Here is a 22,536-nt window from a genome sequence, read left to right on the forward strand (position 1 = left end):
GATAAGAGATTAGGCGAGTGGGTCCATGTGCCGGGGTTATGTTGGTAAGGAAATTAGTCTGTCCTTTTTTTAATGATAAATTATACGTATTGAAGGGACCTTTGATCATTTTCAACATGTTTGCGTATATATATTTGTTGTCAAAGGAAAACTGGAAAGGCAATGCATTACTCGACGTGAATAATTTTTTCAAAGTTTTAGAAACGTTTTAAATTAGTTTTTTTTTTACTGCAGAATGTCACCAACGCACATTCTGTACTCCCACTTCATTTCATCATCTTCACATTCGTACGATGGCAAAAAGCAGCTGTGCACAGCATGCCCGGTGCATGATCAGACCTTTCAAGATACACGCTTATTTATGCCTGGAGGACCCGAGTAGCTTGATAAGTACATTTTTGTAAGCATACACATTCATTGCCCTTTGTAATGTTCCAAAAAGCCATCGGCAACTTATTTGTTAAAATAGCAAACTGTAGGGCACACAAATCTATTCACTCTGGTTCATCCCTCTCACTCTCGCTCATCTCATTCACTCTGGTTCATCCCTTTCACTCTGGTTCCACCTACTCCCACTTTCCTTACTCTCCCCGCTCTTTTGTACTCTTCCACAAGCTCTCCCTCCTCCTCCACCCCATTCCACTTATCTATAACGGTTTTAAATCCAGTAACCTTGAGTAAATACAAAAGTGCTGATATGGTTATCTTAAACTCTTTCTATATACTCTTTGGGTCTTTGGGTAAAGTCACGTAGGTGACAATAAAAATAACGATGAAAAGAACTAAATTAAATCGCGACGTTTCGGGCGCAACACAAGCGTCCGTCATCAGGTGGGGACATTTTTGAAAGAGCGGTGTCAGAGCAAGCAGAATTGTACATACCGTCGAACGTGAACAAACTTTTTCACCAAGTTAATTTTGTTCTGAATGAGGGACAGCTTCTCTTGTTGCTCTTCACTGCTGCGCACCTTGGCTTTACTCATGCACTTGTATCCTTCAGTCAGAGCTCCTAGGGCCTTTTCATAATTCTGATACTCATCAATTTCCACCTGTACATACACAGATGTATAAACAAAAAGGGTTTGTTCGTGCCCAGTCAAGGATATTTTATGCATGCTGAAATACATTATGACCAAGTCATCTAGAATGCACCCAACCTTGTCAGACCTTTGAAGCTAACGATGGTTGAGGATAGTGTCTGGATGCGTGATCACCACGTACAACAGGGGCTATGTGGTGGGCAGCAATGGGTGGCGAGGCAACATATATTGTTATACTGCGCTCTTATGTTCCCACGTCTCTTGATTTACACCTCCATTGGCCCGCAATGACCGGTGTGAAAAAGCACGGTCAAATAAACCCCACGACCCACACAGCATGGGGAGACGTTCATCCAGCTGTTGATTGAAAAAGGGCTGTAATTGCGACACGCATACGAAATACATTTTAATAAGGGCTCGCTAAATATTAATTTAAATAAATAAGGGGTAATATCAAACCAAATGCCCATCACATGCATTGGGCTTAACATGGATGAGCACTGACACAAAGGTAATTTAAAACCAATTTGACAACAGACGTATAATTTCCACGCGGCTAAACCCCAAAAGCATTCTCTCCATGTCGTCAAGAAAATTCAATAACACCGGATTTGTTCCCAGTGAGTCAGATGTTCTAAACTTCAACTTTTTAATGTGCATATGTGGGTGTGCATACATAAGTGTACGAGTGCATGTCTACCCCTTGTCATGGTATAAATATATTTTTAAAAACCACATTGTACCTGTGCACAAGCATCATAAAATCCAGCCAGTAGGTCCAAGGCTCTTCCTTTTGTGTAAAAACTGATAATATTTTTCATAATCTCAGGATCCTTCTGCCAGTCTAGGGACTGTAAGTAGTTTGCTGCCATTATGTATATTTCCTTCTGCTTAGAAACACCGGCAAAGAAGATGATTTTTTCCGTGTCCCCAGATTTCAGCAAGGCCCTCATCGCCTGCAGAAACAGCAGAATGTAAAACAAATTTACACAACATCCGTACTAGCCACAATAATAGTATAAACATTCCATTATAGTCAGAGGTAAACGGTTAACACAACTGGACTTGCAATCCAGAGATTGCCAGTTCAATCGGCTCTTTCTATACAGTGTTTGAAACAATGGACACGTTTTTTACAAATTTTATTCCATCATCGATGTCCACCCAGCAGTATAAGTGGGCACACCAGTCGATCGGTATGCTGTGTATGGTGGGGTAAAGTGCGTGGTGGGGTAAAGTGTGCTGTACACCCATCTCTTCTAAGAGATCTGACCAGCGTGAGAAGAGTAGGCCAATAACCCTCTCAGAGGGAATCTCTAGAACTCCATTGAGTGCAAGTTCTTCTGCCAGTGTTGGCATGAGAATGAAATTGCAGAGTTGAACTTTCACCTCTTATATCTATGAAGTACCGGTGAAGACGCTTGACGCCGAGGTTGAGGCACACGTATATTTATTTCACAATACGACAGTGGGCATATAACACTCGAGGGGGTATCGGCCCCCTCACCCGTATAACTTGGAATACACCCCTAGCTAGCTCTGTCCTAGCCCCGAGTCCTCCACTACTGGGCTAGGGGAGGCTATCTGGCCCGACACTGGTAAGTCGGGCCCGGTACCCGGAGTTCCAGACCAGCTCTTACAAGAGCACCGGCTCTGGCTTTCGGGACCACGCCGCTGGCTCAGTCCTGTCCGGCCCTGAAAAGGACATCGAACTAGGGGAGTCCAGGGCTCTATCTAAGACGTCTTCAGTCTTCTTCCTTTAGCTTAAAACATAACTGACTCGAGCCCTTTGAACATCCCCTTTTATACCCAACCCCTCCCTGAGGGGTGGGGCCCCGGGGGATCATAACGTTCGAACCAGCCCCCCCCAGGGTGTCTGGCTCGGACGTCGTAGAGGGCACCTCCTCGTGCACTTACGTAGCCCCGCCCACTGTGTTTGTTTTCCATAGGCTGCCATGCATAACGGGCCCTCTCTTTAACACCCCTACATCTATATACTTTTAATAAGGTCACAATGCACTTGCAACGTAGACATGGTCAAACAACGTAGTTTGATATGAGCAAGGGATTTCTGTGATGACTACCGTTTCTTGACAGTGAAAGTGGTAAACATTTGGTAATATTTGAAGCTTGCTCTGAAAGCTTTTCAGTCAATAAAAACAAGTAAATTGCTTAATAGTGTGGAGAGCTCAGCACAACCACAATGTAAGCACTCTGTCTATCGTCGAGTGGCTCGTAGTCGGACTTGCCTTGATCTTGTTTCCGGCTTGTGTGTATTTCTTAGTTGCCAGATGGTAATTGCCCTGCCGCATGCAGCAGTCAGCAATGCTTTCCAGAATTTCACGCCGGATATCATCCTGGTATTGTTTGGAGTCTTTGGGAAGAGTCATCTTCTCTGCAAGTTCCTCAGTAATCATCAAGTCGTGTTGTAGACACAACTTCAGTGCCTCGTGGAACTGAGAATAAAAGACACCCTCAATATGAGGCTCATATTTAATATCTCACAGCTTAGAAATAAGGTCACATTTTTTTCAATATAACTAGCACTTCCTGTCCATTAATGCGGGGTACATGGCTGGGTTGGAGAGGTGGGTGGAGGGGGAGGTGTGATGTCAGCACAACGGACGAACATGGCTCAACGCTGCGGGATGTGGGTAACTTCATCTCACGGATGTGTGTGATGCCGTTACCACCACGCGCACTTGCCCGCCCGCCCGCCCACGTGCCAGCCAACCAGCCAGCAAAACTTTTTTTAGAAATGTATGTAATATAGTGTGATTGTGCTTGCACATGACCAGCCTATTTGTTAATCCACTTACATTCATTGCAGGTCAAAGGTGAGGGCAGTACTGAACAAATACATATTTTGCTGCACTGCCCTCTACTGCTTACAACACCCGTTTAAATTAATGTGGTCACCTATCAAAGTGCTATCGAGGCTTAATCCTGCGAATCTTCTGATGTCTGACAGGATCGGGGGCATATTTTGAGACAAACCTTCATATCGCTGCCTACATTTATAGTATTTTGCCAAAAATGACAAAGTACCGTATGCTTTATCGAAGCCTAAAATGTAAGGTGACAACAAAAGAACCCTACTTTAAAAATTGTAGTTAAAACATTTTCCAATGCTTTTAAATAATTCCGATGAATGTTGTCAAATGGCAAGTTTCACAGTAAATCAACATACATCACAATACAGGGTGTTTCAAAAGATGGACCCGATTTGAAATCGCTTTATCTCTGCAACCACGAACCGCCCATGAATGAAACTCTTACCACTTGAAAGGGCGGGGCATAGAGTTGCAAATGATTACCGCTAGATGCCTCTCCCAGCACACAAACAGCCCCTAGCCTCAGTCATTCGTAAGACACACTACCTCAACGTTGGATAGGTCGCATGGGACCCCAAGACTTGGCGCTACAATCTTGGCCCCAAAGATTCCCAGACATCACACCCTGCGACTTTTTATTGTGGGGATACGTCAAAGACCGTGTTTTTGTGCCACCATTAGCGACTAATCTGGATGACCTCAAAAACAGAATCACGGCAGCGGTGACTTCAGTGGGAGAAGACACTTTGAGAGGCATTTGGGACAAATTCAACTATCGTTTCGATGTTGTCCGTACAGCAGGTAGAGGGCACATAGAGCATTTATAAAATGGTTAGTAAAACTTGATAACTCATTAAACCGTTTGTAACTTTTTGTGTAATTGTAATATGTTGCCATTGTGAAATATACTGCTTTGAAATTGTGTCCATCTTTTTGAAACACCCTGTACTATGGGATTTTCTATACCTATTGGGGTTAAATGGTAGAAATGGGCAGCTAAAGAAGGGGAATTTGTATACTGGCAGAGAATGTGGTGTCACGGTGGCGTTTAAAAGATCGGTACACATCTAATTAGATGCCATGCTTCGTGCGGTACATATTTCACTGGGTAATCCATGATACCACCCTCTTCTTCCCCCATGTCCATATGAAGGGCACCCAAGGAATTGGTGGAGGTGAAGATAAAAAAAATCTCTAATTTGTTCTCCATTTTTTTAAATTATAAAACAAAGTCAATAACATTTGTTGGGCTCAGACAGCCACAGTTACTAAAATTATTATCTACAGTAAAACATTATGAAACATATGTAATAGCACACAGCATCAATAAACACATTGAAACATATGGAAAAATTCATAAATTTTCCAATAAAATCGCTCCAATCCTTCACAACAAACATTTTAAATACATTGTTTAATTACACACCTTTATTCTGTACCCCAGCACATACGCACACACACAAGCAGCGGGTGTCACACACAGATGTCACTCACAGCAGGTATCAAACCCACAGTAATCGTTCAGCTTCCTGTGTGTGTGTGTGCAGAGTTGGCAGTGATCCTGGTGGCTGTTCTGGAGGCGCAGCCGAGTTCAGTAATTGATCAGCACAGACACGTCCACCGACACACGCTGGTGGTGGACATTGTGAGATGTTCGGCCGTTGCCACTTTTGCGGGGGGAATGTCTGGGTGGTGTGCTCAATCACCCTCAAGTGTGCACACATTTGAATAAGTTCAGAATAAAGATTCTGATTTGTAAATGCGGAGTGCACCACCGTGGGATGTAATCCGGTTGGGCTTTATCGCCATCACCTCGCTGGGATATGGGGTAATAATCCAAAGCAACCTCCACTCTTCATCATAACAAGACTGTTTTCCAATACCTGGAAAGCTGATGTTTTTTTTTAAATCAAGTCAGGATGTTAAATATCTGGACAGGGACACATTTTCACCACTAGACAGTACCCTACCTTTCCAGATAATTAAAGGGTGTGTTTTTAACTTGCCTTTATAATACAATTGCTAATTATACCCGATTATGTAAGTTGTGTCAATTACATCATCGTTATTATTTTTTATAAAGATACAGAAACAAGGAGGTTTACAATAAGGGGAATGGAGAATGATCTTTTGTTCACATTTGAACAAAAATCCATAAAAAAACATAAATCATCTATGATACTCATATTGCCCAAATGACATTGAAGCCACTGTAACCCAATCATGAAAATTGCGAATGTAAAGGTATGAAATATATAATGTACAAATGATGAAACCTACATGGAGGCTTTTGCCTTGTGGCTCATAGTTTTAATAACCCTGGATTATTCATTATCTGCTCCATGGTCATGCTGAGGATAGCAGAATTAAAACAGCAAAGCAGCAAAATTCATAAACACTACGTTAAGTACACATCTCAGGTGGCATGTATTAAAATAAAATGCAGTACCTTCTTGGCTGCCACTAAAAGTTCAACAGCCTTGCTGTAATGCTGATGTTGGATAAAGAAGTCGGAGCATCGGGCCAGCAGAGCTGGATCAGACTTTTCATCCAACTCCTCTGCAATCAGCTGCAAAGCACCAAACTGTTGCGTGGCAAATGCCAGCTCCAGTGCCTTTGAGAAGTGACCAGCCTGCAGAAAAGTGGGATTTACTTTCACCATTCCATAAAATAAGCACAACATATAGCTTTGTCCCAGTCACCGGGGTAATACATTAAACTTACTATCTTAAAAATTGCTTCAGTGAAGTTCATAAACATTCAATAAAAAATTATAGGTTTGAAAATTATAATATACAGCCATTTGTCAATCAACTTTTGGATGAAGGCCTCTCCACACTGTGTTCATCATGGGAAGTTGGTTTGACCATACTTCACCACTCTGGTCAGTAGGAGTTGGTGAAAGGGGAGGGGAGAGGCCCAAGACCAGATCAGATATTGCTTGCCACTGTTGTTAGCCATGACCAGGATTTTGGCCAGGTAACCAGGTTCATAACACTGCTGCACCACTCCCTTAAAGGTTTTCCTTGAATCTTCTAAATGATTTAGCATGACAGGCCTAAAACAAAGGTATAATGGGCAAAATGCAGGCTGGGAGGCGCAGCGTGGAATAATATCCATTTCCCATGACAATGACTCCCTTCATGTCGGCCAAAAAATATGGCAGTATTTTTCTATCATATCTTCCATTATAAAATAACATTTTATGGTACATTTTCATGTTGTGTGAACAAAATTTAAGGAGCCAATTTGTTATACAACTAATGACTACAGATGATCAGTTATGGTAAGAATGTTAAGATACAGAATTATAACTCAGTTTAATTTAAAAGGTTATTAATCTGCTAGGGTGTTAAGTTATGTTCATACATTCTTAGCTTGCTGACATCACCACCTATGTTTCTGAGCATCAGCAATACCATGGGCTTTATAGGAACTTTAATGTCACCCTCAGGGTTTAACGTTTACGAGCCGCGCTCGGCATTGGGTCTGTTTGTTATTGCTCAATATACAGTACAGCCGACTCTCATATCACCTGCATCTGTCTAGAAAAAATCATTGCAAGGATAACCACATTTTGCAGACACAAAAAATAATCAGGACCAACATTAGAAAATAATGGCAAATGCATGATGGATGAAAGCGATGCAAACAAAAGTTAATGTTACATGACACACAAACGAACAAGCCTAGCAGAGATCAAGGGATTTCAAAGCCATTTGTGCACAGTTGTAATAAAACAGAATTAAAGGCCAAATACCATTTACAGCCAGAATCATTGCTATATGTATTTGTATGGTGGCGAGGTGATGCTCATAGTTGTGAAGCAGTTTAACCCTTGTTTGGGTTCATCTGCCCAGTAAAGTGTGCATAGTGAGTTTACCTTGATGCCACAATGTGAACATGCACGAAGCATCCGAAGAATCCCCCACCCCAGAAATGTAACGGTCAGTAATTAATTAGCCTAACAGTCACATTATTTGCATAAACAATAAACAACATATTCTCATATTCTTAGGTTTTTTCGGTAAAGTCACGTAGGTAAAACATTAAAATTAATAAAAGTAAAATAAAATAAAAATCACGACGTTTCGGAAGCAACACAAGCTTCCGTCTTCAGGTGGAACCGTCACAGCCACGACAGCTGTATCAAGTAAATGAGAGATTGCAGGAGCTACCAATCCGTTTATATAATGGTTGCAGAGGGGGGAAGGGCCAAGTACAGCACACTTTTTAACATATTCTCATGCACATGATTTGCCGCACACATCATGAGCATAAGAATACATTTTAATTACAACTTCATTACATGCCTGACATGCATGGCTTCTCTAAGCCAGCCCAACCTTAACTGTGTGGGCCCTGTTTTTGCCTAGCTACCCAACAGGAAGTAAAACTAGAACAACAAAATACATGTGAACTGAACAGTTAAAATTTACATTAATGAACCAGGAGAGGCTAGGGGAGGGGTGCCGAAATGAATTGTTGTGGTGCAGGCAAAGGAGATTATGCGAGTATTAGAGACTCGGGTAGGATTCTGTACACTTACGAACAATTACATACGCATGAATACAAACTGCATTAAAAGTGTTAAGTCTGATCAGAGCCAATGCAGAAAACATTAAATGATGGCCATGGCAGAGACGGAGCAATGAGATCTACTCATGTGCAGTAGCAAGATGATGTGTGGCATCCAGCACAGGATAGTGTGGGACGATGACTCATTAAGAAGGCCTTGATCTAGCAGTGGATGATCTTGGTTGATTAAGATGATCACATGTACGAATGACTAAACATGGTTGATAGTCTCCAAGTATGGCTTCGTACATGTAACTTTTGAATTGTTTCACAGAAAGCTAAAGCTTTATTTGGCATATTTTCCATTAAGTCTGGCTGCAAGGATTGGATTATTGAATTTCCACAGCCTCCTGGTAACTTTAGAAGCACATGGCCAAAATATCATTCATTTTAAATTAGGTTTTGGGTTGTGAGTGTAACACACAATGGCATATGCTTGAGAATGCTGTCACAGCAGAATGAATGTTCAGCCTGCAACATATATGGGGGAAACATAGCAAGAATAAAACTGTCAAAGATGTGCAAAATAGCATTGCATTATTGTCAAACATTGTAAAGGTATGATACAGATATGTCTCAGGTCACATCTGTACAATGGCAGCTACATTTGAAAGCATAAAACTGATTTTTATATTGCTGAAACAACAAAGATATAGCATGTTTGTTTTATAAATGAGCACATGTAAAGGTGAGCCGATTTTAATGACCACCTTATGGTAAAGCATCACAGCACGGTCCATTTGATTGCCGTTTTCCTCGTAATACTGCGCAGTATCCATCATGTCCTCAGGAGTGCTGAGCAATGCCAGATTCATCAACTGGTCATCCAGTTTGTGTTCCTGCAAAGACAAATAATGAAAATGGTCCTTGTCTTAACGAAATCTGCATAACACATCACACAATTATCAGCCTTACCATATCTGTATTTCTTCATAGAGGGTTTTGCATTGGAAAGGTACGATAGTGTAAATCTCTTATGTCAATGACACATATAGTACCTTACAAAGACGAATTGCGTTGTTGAAAGCTTGGGCTCTTGTATAAAAATTAATGGCTTGTTTAAAGTCATCCTGGGCCTCGTACTGCCGCGCCAAATGGTAAGACGCAGCTTTGTTTCCGGTCTCACTTGCAATTTCGCTTGCCTGAAAATACACACAATAGTTGCACTTTACATCAACACTTCACATTTAGAAATTGCCGAATAGGACAATTACAATCGTAAGGATAATTAAAAATTATTCATTTTATGTAGTGTCATTGATGCAAACTGCATCCCAAAACGCCGAACATCACAGACCACCAACCATCAAAAACTGCTGGGAGAACACCGCACAGAAACATAACGAACGCAATAAAAGGTACGAAGGGAGGTAAGCACGTTGACCAGGTGTAGTGACAGTAAACACTTCAGCTCCTCACATCAGCGAAGGTCCACAGAATAATACAAAGAATAGTTTTATCGTAATAATTATTAACCATTGTGCATAGAAACACAAACATATGCATGCAAAATATGACTAAAATTACATATATTACAGATATGAACACTATGGGTAAAAGCGAAGCCTTGCAATCTTGATTTGAAGCTTTCGTGACTGCAGGAATCTATACTCTTTGGTTCTTTCGGTAAAGTCACGTAGGGTATAAAATAAAATAGATCACGACGTTTCGGGCGCAATACAAGTGTCCGTCATCAGGTGAGAAAGCATGCCGTGCAATTACTTGCCCACACCACTGCTGGCGAAAGGGCCTCCACAATTTACCCAATTACATGCACCCTGCCGATCAAGTGACTGTGGTGAACACATTTTTACTGCTGGGTGGACGAAACTTGCCCCCATTGTTTCAACTGCCATGCCAGGAGATCGAACCAGTAACATCTGCATTATAATTCAAGTGTGCTGACCCCATTAAAACATGGACATTATATCCATTGTAATGGATAACATGGGAACAAAATTTTTAACAAAAATGTTATTTTAGTGTCAATATTCACATCAATATTAGGTAGTCAAAACGTACCATGCAATTGAAATGTCAAAACGGGTAAATGTGACTTATTGTTTGCTTCATACCTTCTGAGTGTTTCCTAGGAAGCAGTAGACCCGGACTAAAGACAGATAGTCATGGGCAGACTCGTAAGCCTTAAGCGCTGCGTCCATTGCTCCAGTACTTTCCAGATATTGAGCCCACCATTTCAGTAGGCTCCTGCACAGCACAATGAACCAGATTAAGCCATGATTTTTCACAAATTAAAATAGCAAATCAATTGGCAGTAAGTGTACCATGAATTATTTTTAGTAATTCAGCTAAACTGAACTTATGCCACGGATTGATAACATTCATAAACGTAACAGGCCTTATTTGACAAGGACAATAATTGAAAACTTTGAAAAGCCAAACAAACTAAAAAATTTTTGATTTAAAGCTTTCGTGACTGCAGGGATTCATATTCTTGGTCCTTTCGGTAAAGTCACGTAGAAGGGAAAAATAAAAATAATAAAAATTAAATTCTCACGACGTTTTGACTGCAATACAAGCAATCATCATCAGGTGTGAAAACCACAGCAAGAAGATTTGAAAGAGCCAAGAATATAAACTACCAATGTTTAACTTTTGCCAAAAAAACATGGTGTTTTTGGAATAACAGTTATTTTTCTAAATGGCATCTGATTATCAGTACAAACAAAAAACTGTGCTCATGACAGACACAAAATAACGGTAGTATAGCAACTAATACTAAATCCTCAAAATACTTTGGTACCTTCGTCTAGATCTAAAAGAAACTCAAGAATAAATCCAGAACAAAAAACCATGCAAGTGCATTTGTTTCTGAGCTCAAGTGATGAATCAAACATTGTAACACATGGTGATCCCATTATAAATACGTCACTCAAATAAAAGGGAGACATTAATATTTAATATGAAAGCTGCTACATGTCACCCATCAATCTCAATACCCTTATGACATCCTTCAACAATCTCCTCTGTATGACATATATTGCAATTTTCGCAACATTCAATCACTTGTAATATTAAAAAAAATCAGTGCAGTATCTACAAAAACGGATCACCATTATTTATTACCATTACGGCTGTTTACTCATGAAACCATCATCGAGTACTATTACTCTTTATCAGGAGGGTACTGCCCAAGTAATTCTGCACTAGGTCGCTACGTATACTTCTATTCAAGCAATGTGCTTCTTATCCAGTGATGGAAATGTTCATGCTTTCCAGCATAGCACATGCATTTTCTTGTTGTTCACATCGCCTACACAAATGTGAACGTGGGGAGGGGATGCCTCATTGCTCGTGTTGGTGGGATAATTTAATGCGGTGCGTTGTGAGGGAGGGGGATTTTAGAACACATCGTGCCTCAGTAGACTCACAGCACACACTGTCTTGTCTCCGTAAATCAAATTCTAGTTACCTGGATTCATAGCCACATATGCCTAGGCTTAATAATGCCATGCAGGGCATGGTTTAAAAATTGGGATGCAGGACCATTCACCCAAACAATTGGGAATGCACCATCAATTTAGAGCAGTTGGCAGCAATAACAAGTATCATTTGTATTATTGTCATTGCTTCTTTGTACAATAATCTAAAAGCAGCATATGTTTGTATATTGGAAATGAGGTTTCCCTTACACAAGGTCAATTACATATCACTAATTAATTATAGGATACGAAACCCCAAAAAGAATAGGTGTCATCAAGATGTTCGATGTGACCTCCAAGCCTTTGTCCATAAGAAACATATACTCTTTGGTTCTTTCGGTAAAGTCACGTAGGTATAAAATAAATTAAATTCTCACGACGTTTCGATTGCAACACAAGCAATCATCATCAGGTGGGAAAACCACGGCAAAATTTTTTTTTGCTGAAGTGGGAGAGACATTTTTTTTCTTGCTGTGGTTTTCCCACCTGATGATGATTGCTTGTGTTGTAATCGAAACGTCGTGATTTAATTTATTTTATACCTACGTGACTTTACCGGAAGAACCAAAGAGTATAGATCCCTGGAGTCCGAAAACTTCAAATCTGGATTGAAGAAAACATATCTTAAAGTGCCTTAGGGGAGCACACCAATGATGTCACTAGATCGTGGTTAAGTGAGGGAACTCCGTTTCAGAGAAGAAATGTATTAATTCTGTTATCCGTGGGGAAAACCCTCTGCTTATCCATCCTCTATTATAATCTGATAATCACGGATAAAATAATGAAAATACCATGTGACTCCTCTAGACAAATTGCCTTATCCACACATGCCAAAAATATAACTAAAGTTTCTGTTTCTACCAGTGGCTTCTTTGCAGATAATGGCAATAATCACAAACTGTACTGACCCAATAAAAAATGTGTTATGGATGGCCACAGTTAAGAGGAGTCTCATTATAAAATAACTAAAATGTGATGCAGGGAAAAACATCCTACTTTGATATGGTTGTTGGCTATATGTGAGACTGAACAATCTAAAAGAATAGAGAGCCAAAGGATTAAACACTTTTACAAACAGCCCAATATTTGATTTGTGATGATATATTGGTCCATCTTTCTCATTTAATGCAGTGAGTACTGCTTGATAGAGGTTGACATGAAGCAACTTACGCATCTTTATTTTTATTGATATAGTTTTCCAAGGCATGTTGGTCTTCAAATAACATCCTGGGAACTTCAAACTTATGTGTTTCAGACTTCTCATAGCTGAAGAATAAACATTAAAATAATAAAAAATATAGCATATAGAGCAACACATCACATCAACTTTAAACAAGACTTTGTATATGTTCTTATGCCTGATATTTGCTTGTAACAATTTGGGTCCTAAACCAGTACAAAATATACATTCAATCATATATAATACTATTTGTCAAAACAGATTGTTACCTTTTCCAATTATGTTGGTGTTAAAATATTTTTAAATGCAATACATTATTAATTAAGAAGTACCATGTCAAATTTAATTATTATTCAGACATAAATTTGTATCATGAAAGTATTCCACAAACATAAGGATCCACTTAAGGAATCCTGTTAAACACCAGTATGTATTTGCCATTTGTGAGATAATTAAAAGGGTATGCATAAGCAACATATGAGAAGCATATAAAATAAAATCTTAGAGTAGGACCATGATACGCATTACAATGTCATATAGTTGAACATATCAGTTGCGCGAATAAAACAAATAAACAATTACTCACTGAAAACTGAATAAATGAAACTGGGACATATAAAAAATCAAGCCCTACTTTATTTGACTATAAAATGCTGAGGGCAGTGATTTACGGTATTGAATGTACTTCAGAAACGTAAAAAGAAAACACATTCCTGCGGAGGGAGCTAGTAGGAACGTTGGGTTGCTTGGTCAATGGCCAGGGTCAACGGCGGCGTGGTGTATTCCGCAAATATGGCGGGCACAAGCCGGCCTGAGTAGGTTAAACGTTGAGTTTTATAAGGGCACCACGGGGTGACCAGCCCCTCCCCACTCCTCCCACCCCCCACTCAGCCCCACCCTCCCCTCCCCACCCAACCCCTCACCACCCAGCCCCTCCCCACCCTCCCCTCTCCACCCAGCCCCACCCCTCCCATTTTTGGATGCACGACAAACGGACACAATAATCCCCTGTGGGCTGGTGGAACCAGGTGGTTCCTACCAGTATAACACAACAGTGACTACTTACTATGTGATGGCCGCATCAAAGTCCCCTGTTTCCTCGAGATATTTTGCCTTGTTGAAGTATGTGGTACGAAGGTGGACTCGGTCATTTGTCTCTGCTGTCTCCACGGCTTTCTGCCATTGCCCTGTTGCCTGGTAGAACTGGTTGAGGAGGTCATATCGCTTGCAGCTTTTATACAGTTGTTCAGCTTCATCCTGCAATGGCAACATTTATATTTTAAAACAATGATCAGTTAGCGTTTTGCTACTTTCATGGCTTTTTGCGCCAAATATTGACTTTTAAAGTACTTTTTTGGCTTTCATTCTTGAGGCTCTGGAGAGGTGTATGCAAATAATTGCACTGAAATGTAGGAAGAGGAACACATGAATCAGAGTGCAAGTGCAAATTAGAGACATCAGATGGATTGTTCAGGACTGCAAGTGGCTTGGGTAGGACATTTTGCACAAAAGGAATGATGGTGGATAGAGGAGACTACTGATCGAATGTCAGCCGAAGGTGAAACATGCCCGAGAGGATGACAACTGTGGAGATATAGCGATGAGATCAGCTCATACGCAAGCGCCAGATGGACTGTGGTCTGATCATGAGGGATAGAAACAATGTGGAAGGCCTTCATCCAGCAGATAGCACGGCTGTTGTCATGATAATGTTCTTGGTTGTTTCGGTAAAGTCACGTAGAAGGGAAAAAAATATATAAAACAATAAAATTCTCTGCAGTCCTCGATTTCACATCTGATGATGATTGCTTGTGTTGCAGTCGAAACGTCGTGATAATTTTATTGTTGTATATTTGTATTATTTTATTATTTCCCTTCTACGTGACTTTACCGAAAGAACCAAGAATATGAATCCCTGCAGTCACGAAAACTTTAAATCAAAATGATAATGATGATTTACCTTTAGGCCAAGTTGGAGGGCCAGCATAGCTACTTGTGCCTCCAGTTCAGGCTCTTTTTGTGCTTCGCGCAAGGCTTTTGCACCCCTGGCATGCCCCATGTTGCCCAAACACACGCGGGCAACGTCAAGCCTTTGTGTCTTGACGCACATACGTGCCATGTTTTCCCAGACCACCTCACTGAGAAAATACAGAAATGTATCAGCGGAACCTTGTCACAGCATGGGCATTATAATCACACAGTGACATTTTTCAGTCATTTTTGCATTGCCATATATTTTGCCTTTTAATTCTATTTTTCTACGTGCCCTCATTTTCAGAAGACAGTGCCAAGAGGACAAGGGCATTAAAAAATGCATGAATGGAAAGTAGTTCACCACTAACCACGGTACAGTGCAGATAAAAACCAGCTGCTTAAAATACAGTATGTGAATTGGAATTATGTCCTAAAGGTGTGATCTAATAATTCATGCTGTCCTTGTTTCATATTCCAGATATTACTTAAAAATATATATTTGCAAAACAATGTCTGGAGCACATTCTGTCCTACTGACATTAAGCAAGAGGGGAAAAAAGAGGTGACCAGTGAATAAAAAAACAAACACATTGTGTTGGGCACGGAGAGCTAATCTGAGATCCTGAATTCAATCAATGAATGGAATAAGTGTAACATTTTAATTGTACTCTTCAGGCGAAAAATATCTAAATGTTCACCGTGTTATTTTGACTTATGGCAAATAAAAAATAGGTATATAAACAATTGTTCATTTGTACATGCAGCAAAAATGTAAACTTCTGACAAATACTATGAGACATCTCCTTTACCAGTGGCAAAATATAGTAATAGGTTTTTACCCTTTCAACTGGTACAAAAACTGATACCTTTATACAAGGGATCATGTTTGCAATAACCACAACACAAGCAGTCAAACATTTATTTTTTTTGCATTTTGACTGCTTGTGTTGTGGTTATTGCAAACATGATCCCTTGTATAAAGGTATCAGTTTTTGTACCAGTTGAAAGGGTAAAAACCTATTACTATATTCTGGCAAATAATAATGAGCAAAACAAGTGGCATAAGGTGAATTAACTGAGCCACCCGAAGTTATGTACTATGTTTGAACAACGCTATTCCTGGGAAATACTGTTCATAAGATTTCCAATAACTAAATGTGCTTCACTTGGTATTGTACGAGACACCAATAACATGTCATTAGTTAAATTAAGTTTAAACATGTAGAACTATAAAAACACCCTGACGAAACAAAATTATGAATCAAAGATACAACTCAAAAAGCAAAACTCTATTCCTGTGGATACGTGGCTATGGTGTGGAATCGTCTGCTGTCCGACAAAAATGTTATACTTTGTTCATGAGAAAGACCTAAAAGTGAGTAATTACGCCAATAAAGCACATACTAGTGATGCCAATGATTTGACAATGTGTTAAAATGTACGGGGGCAATGTCACACTGACACCATTAACGTTGCTTAACCTTAACTTTGAAGTCCTTTTCCTCATTAATTAAACTTCAAATTTGTATCAGAAAGCAAGGGACGCATGCATAGCCTTTGTACATGTCTATAGATTAGAGATGTTAGCTTTTTATGTGACAGCTTTTAATAAAATGAAAACGCTAATATTTTAACATTGAGAAATTAAAATGTTGACATATCACACTTCATCAAAAATATATACTTTCTATGAGAAATAAACGATTGGAAAAACAAGGTACAGTTATTTTCAAAAGGTTGTGTGATTAAAAAAGATATATTAAAAGAGTTAATGCACAATGTTGGTATTTACAAGCCTTTATTACTAGCTTACTAAAACTCTCCAAAAACTGCTATTTTTAAAATTTAATAAAAACAGTAAAACATTTATTTTTGAAACTATGTGGATATATTATCCACAAATATCATAAGATCCTACACTGGCAGCTGCTGTTATCTGAAAATTGGAAAACGACGAACTTAACCTTCAGACATCATATTCACAACTGGCACATTTATTGCGTCTATAATGTCATTGACAAGACAAAGCAGCCCAAGGATCTCAGACAAGATAAAGTGCCCCAGACATTTTCTCATCTACAGTGATCTGGTTCATCTTATCTGTGGCAATCCATTGGCAAGATGAAATATGAACTATATATAAAAAAGAAAACTTGCCAATAATTCATTAAAATAGCAATTTTTTTCGAATTTTTTTTATGATGGTGAATTGGTCATTAAATATATCCCATAGACGATAACTTTTCAAAGATTATTTAAGTTAGGGTTTTATATTCCAACATAAAATGTAAAACCTGCAGATGAACTGCATTAAGAGCTTTAAAGCAACCCTTGAAATTATTGTCAAAGCCAAGATTTCTAAAAAAAGTATTTTGCATAAGCACTTTCCCATAATATTGTGTGCAGTGCAATATTGTGTGCAGTGCATCACGAGTCACGTGCAGTGCACACAATATGCGATAATTTGCATCGAAGCCAATCACAGACCACATTCCTGCTGAGGGAGCTGGTAGGAACGTTGGGTTGCTCGGTCAATGGCCAGGGTCAACGGCAGCGTGGTGTATTCCGCAAAAATGCCCGACTGTGAGAGCGGGCACAAGCCGGCGTGAGTAGGTTAAACGTTGAGTTTTATAAGGGCACCACGGGGTGACCAGCCCCTCCTCACCCAGCCCCACCCCCCACCCTCCACACCCAGCCCCTCCCCACCCAGCCCCTCCCCACCCTCCCCTCCCCACCCAGCCCCTCCCTCCCCACCCAGCCCCTCCCAGCACGACGGACACAATAATCCCCTGTGGGCTGGTGTAACCAGGAGGTACTTACCAGTATAAGAGGTGTCTAGATCAAGGACTCATCTTGGCCAATGCTACCACATCATACCATTACTTATTTCCATCTGACAGATCCCACAACTGATTTACCATTAACACCCAACCCCCAAGGTGTGCTCATATAGACCACCATCTGGCTTAAGCACGATCGATTTACAGTGTAACAAAAATACAATTTGAATCTGTTATTCGTTTTTCTATAATGAATAGAGTAACCGTTTAACTAGTTGTATGTTGTCATACAATACCATATTGTAGATGAGGGATTTTTTAATTAACAAGATGATCAAATGTTCTCACTTTGCCTTCCCTCTTATCATAGCAGAAACGAGACTTCACTAAAATACTCTGCAACATTGTTATTCTATGTTTCATTGAAGCACATGAAACTGATGAGTTAAAGCACATCATGAGGAAATGGTGTATGAAATTACGTTGGATAAATGAGTTCTGCAAAATAAAATAAAAAGTGAATTGGAGAATGCCTTGAAAACTTACAAATGGTAGGAAGTCTCATGTTGCAATCTTATTGGAAAAAAACCATCCACTCTCCTAATGTACCCTTTTCAGAGCAGCAACATAATCTCTATTGCGTGAGGGTCATGAACATAGCCTTGCGTAAATGCCCGCAAGTGTAGAGTGCTGACATAGTTAATTCATTATATATTGCGTGGTACCTTTTGATAAGTTTGATGGATTTGAAGGCCTCGTCCATGTTCCCTGTGGTGAGGTAGTAGCTGAAGTTGAGCATGGCTTCACGCGTTTGTTTATCGCATTCTTCCAGCCCCACAAAGTCGCGCATCGGCCTGCAGGCAACCATTCTGGGCAGATTAGAAGGTGCTTGGCTGCCTTCTGCCTCCTCAACATCATCTTCAGATTTCCCAGCCTAGAAGTAAAGCAAACATTTTGTAACCATTCACAGCAATAACCAATGCAACAGGGATATTGCACCAATTTTCTCAATTTCTCATTTGCTATTTTTACGTTTGCAGGCATGGAACAATGCAACAACCCCGACTGATTCGATACATTGTAATGATTCGGGGCTCTGATTTTATTCAATGATTTTTTTTAAACATTGTTTTTATGATCTCACTTGTATGTTTGTTCATCTGTGTGGACGTTAATAAAAAAAAATAGCCACTCGTACCATGTGGGGTTTGGAGAATTACTCACTATTACTAAACATCATGTTCTAAATGTCCTGTACAAATTCCCTGCCGGATACTCATGCTATAATACAGACTATGTCGGCCATAGCTCCTCTAAGGCAACACTTTGAATGACAATGAGTCTGTGCGTGACACAGGTGTGCACAATATCATTAAAAAAACAAGTTTAAACAAATCAGAAACAAAACACTACCAGTACTTACAAGAGGCTTGAAGAGAAAACCTCTCCGAAAGAGTAACTGAACATACAAATGAAAAAGGACAGAAAAGGTTAAATAAAATAATGACACTCTAGAGGCATGGAAATGGTTAAAGGAAATAAGTAAGGGAAAATTATTATTGACTGAAAGGGATAGAGGAGAAAGTAAACAGTGGATAGCGATGTTGAACTTCTTTCGCACCGTACGTAACCACTCGTGCTAATTGGAGGTGCGGGGGAAACACAACAAACCCAACAAAAATATAGCAGTTCTAAAGAAATTAGTTTTCAATCTAGATTTTAAAGTGCATAGCTCCAGTGGCATCCTAATATCGGAAGGAAGAGCATTCTAGATGGCCACAGAAGCACATCTGAAAGCACGCGATACAGTGACCGTCTTTGATGGTTTGCCAAACATCGCTGCGAGGATGACCAGAGTTTGCGTGATGGTTTATGCTCCTTGATACGAATATACAGGCACAGTGTGAGTAAATGCCAGTGTGGTCTCAACAGTTAAAATGCAATCAAATCACCTATTGACGAAATATGTTATGAGAAAATATACTACAGCATGTTATTGCTCAGTGCTGATGGCGCTCAATTGTTTATTTCCCCAGAGAGCTCTTGTCATGTAAGCTAAGGTGGTCGTTTGATGTTATTAAGTCACGTTCATGGAAGGGGTAAGAAGAGGGAGGAGGGATTGCTATGTGACTAATGATGCATGTGGGCCATCAGTCAGTGACATTTGCACTTGTGTCACAAGGCCTGGCCGCAAGACCCTTGAACCACCACATCAAAACTTAATGTTACATTCATTTTACATGGCACTGTGTCAAAAAAAAATCAATAAATATAAATGTAGCGTTGGTACATTTTCATAACAAATTTAATCCTGCAGGGTCAAAGTGTTATAAAGATATTGTAAGAAAGAGCAAGAGCAAAATATTACATATATAAAAGGTAAAAGCATACAGCTAACGCTACAGATGTTGGCATGTCCCCTTCTTTTCTGAGTTATAAATCTGCATATGCAAACTTACCTTTGCAGAGGCAAAGAGAGAGTGAGGCAAAGAGTTAATGTTAGTTTATGAACGCCTCCATAATTAATCAAAACACTCGTATTGAATTCACCTCTTTCAATGTGTCCACAAAGCCAATCTATATTAAAGCTGATTGTAAGTATAACAATGTACAGCTCTTTGTCAATCCACTGCTGGATATAGGCCTCCCCATACTGTGTTGTAAGTCATGTGGAAAGATTAACCAAACTTCACCATACTGAATCTAGATTTGAAGTTTTCGTGACTGAAGGGATCCATACTCTTTGGTTCTTTCGGTAAAGTCACGTAGGTAGGAAATAAAATAAATTAAATCAAATTAAATCACGACGAGCAGTTGTCCTGCTGTATCGGTTCCGGCTGATGACGGTCGCTTGTGTTGCGATCGAAACGTTGTGATTTAATTTATTTGATTTTATACCTACGTGACTTTACCGAAAGAACCAAAGAGTATTCACCATACTGGTCAGAGCAGGATGATGAAGGACTGGCTCAGGTATCACTCACCACTCACGTTAGCCATGGCCATGTCCAACTGGACATCTGTGAAAAAGAGCTTCATAGCTCATCAGATTCCTCCAGTCTAAATAAAAATTCTGATTCTGGCCAGGAGTCAAACTTAGATTGCTGGGCCCACAGCATAGTGCAATTAACCACTGAGTAAGTAACTGACATTAATTATAACACTGTTCGCAATACACTATAGCCATGCAAGTATGTACTTGGATTTCTTTTAAGTTACCGAGTCTAAAAAAACCTTGTTACTTTTCCCCGTTTCTGTTTGAAATAAAACAAAAATTACAAAAAAACCTGGTTCACAAGACTACCGAAAAGGTTACACTGAAATTTAAAAGCAATTCTATTCAAAAAGTTTTGTGCGATCATGCTACCCACTAACATTTTTTTCAGAAATGACTGCTAGAATAATGAATTATTAATTACTTGATATTCATTAACCGTGAGAGGGTACATGAGCTCAAGATTGCTATTAACTTTTTTTATTTGATATTTTACAGTAATTGGTTTAACATTATATAATGGCGTTAACATTTCATCCTTGATCACAAAGAACTGGACAGAGTGGGGGGGGGGTCATTTTAGAGGTCAATGGGTGAAGTAGTGGACGCCTGCAATTTAGAACTTTGGAGGCAATGGTTTGTGATTACTGATATTTGCGCTACTCTCAAAAGCCACAGGGCTACAAGGTCGGCTAGATTTGGCTGTACAACATATGATTTCTTGAAATCAATTGTGTGGAGTGTTATCCTCTCGCATGTGAGAGGGCTTTTCCAGGTAACCGCCCACAAGCAGTACACTAAATCATGGAATTGGTCAAATAGCTTTATCTGCCTTCTCCCTCCAACCTCATGCAGTTCCTTTAATGTCCAACCAACCTCTCTCCATGTACAAATTCTCCTTCTCGCTAACCAGCCACATAACATATTTCATATCTCTGTTTCTGCACATTGTCTATTAAATCCTTGTTTCACAGGAACAAAAAAAAACCTTTCTTGAGCATTAGAATACCACCCTGTCTCACATGCTGAATCACCTTGCCTCTCCGAGGATTTATCATTATTCTCAAACCTCATCGGTTCCCTGGAATACAAATTGCTCACTGTAAACAAAAAAATGTATATCGCAGACTGAAGAGACAATGGAAGAGGATCGGATTGTAAATTCATCAGATATTGACTGAAAGCTCCTGCCGGGTCCGAATCAGACCTCTACTCTGCTATGCAACCAAACAGTTCATAAATCCAAATTGTATCGCATTATATAGAGTCCGAACACCCACGTGTCATCATGCCTATAGATATATTAACTGCGACACTTCAGACATAACCAGGCAGGACAAGATCTTGACTGACAGCATTACTGTGGCTGTGATTTCAGTCATAACAAACTTTACAATGCATCAGTGCTAATCTGTGAATCTCCACAGATCTCTTGACTCCTACAGTTTTCAGGATATATTAATGACAGATAGACATTGATTGTACTTTGGATCATAAAATGTAGGTTTTTGTAATGGAGTATCATATCGGTAATTTTGATTATTATTTGTGTGTGCCTTAACCTGTTTAACCTTATTGTTTTTGTAAAACAATTATAGAAACCAAATAGATAAGTGGACAATGTGTCCTCCATATAGCTGTTTATCCACATAAAAAGTAGTTTCCCCTTCAACCCCACAGCCTTCTGGTAGTTCATATTTTCAGCAGCATTA

The 22,536-nt window shown here is 39.7% G+C and overlaps 1 protein-coding gene across 1 annotated transcript in view; it reads right to left on the reverse strand.

The window, feature by feature from the left end:
* IFT140 (intraflagellar transport 140) overlaps nt 1-22,536 on the reverse strand; it is a 52,028-nt gene that overhangs the window by 5,305 nt on the left and 24,187 nt on the right. The window contains 11 exon segments of the mRNA XM_061568230.1: nt 883-1,049; nt 1,784-1,996; nt 3,290-3,496; nt 6,324-6,506; nt 9,163-9,291; nt 9,451-9,594; nt 10,528-10,660; nt 13,066-13,161; nt 14,142-14,332; nt 15,036-15,213; nt 18,555-18,763. Coding sequence (XP_061424214.1) covers nt 883-1,049; nt 1,784-1,996; nt 3,290-3,496; nt 6,324-6,506; nt 9,163-9,291; nt 9,451-9,594; nt 10,528-10,660; nt 13,066-13,161; nt 14,142-14,332; nt 15,036-15,213; nt 18,555-18,763 — 1,850 coding nt within the window.

This window comes from Lethenteron reissneri, chromosome 40 (assembly GCF_015708825.2).
Source record: "Lethenteron reissneri isolate LAM-NWPU_2019-01 chromosome 40, ASM1570882v1, whole genome shotgun sequence".
In the NCBI taxonomy this organism is placed as follows: domain Eukaryota; kingdom Metazoa; phylum Chordata; class Hyperoartia; order Petromyzontiformes; family Petromyzontidae; genus Lethenteron; species Lethenteron reissneri.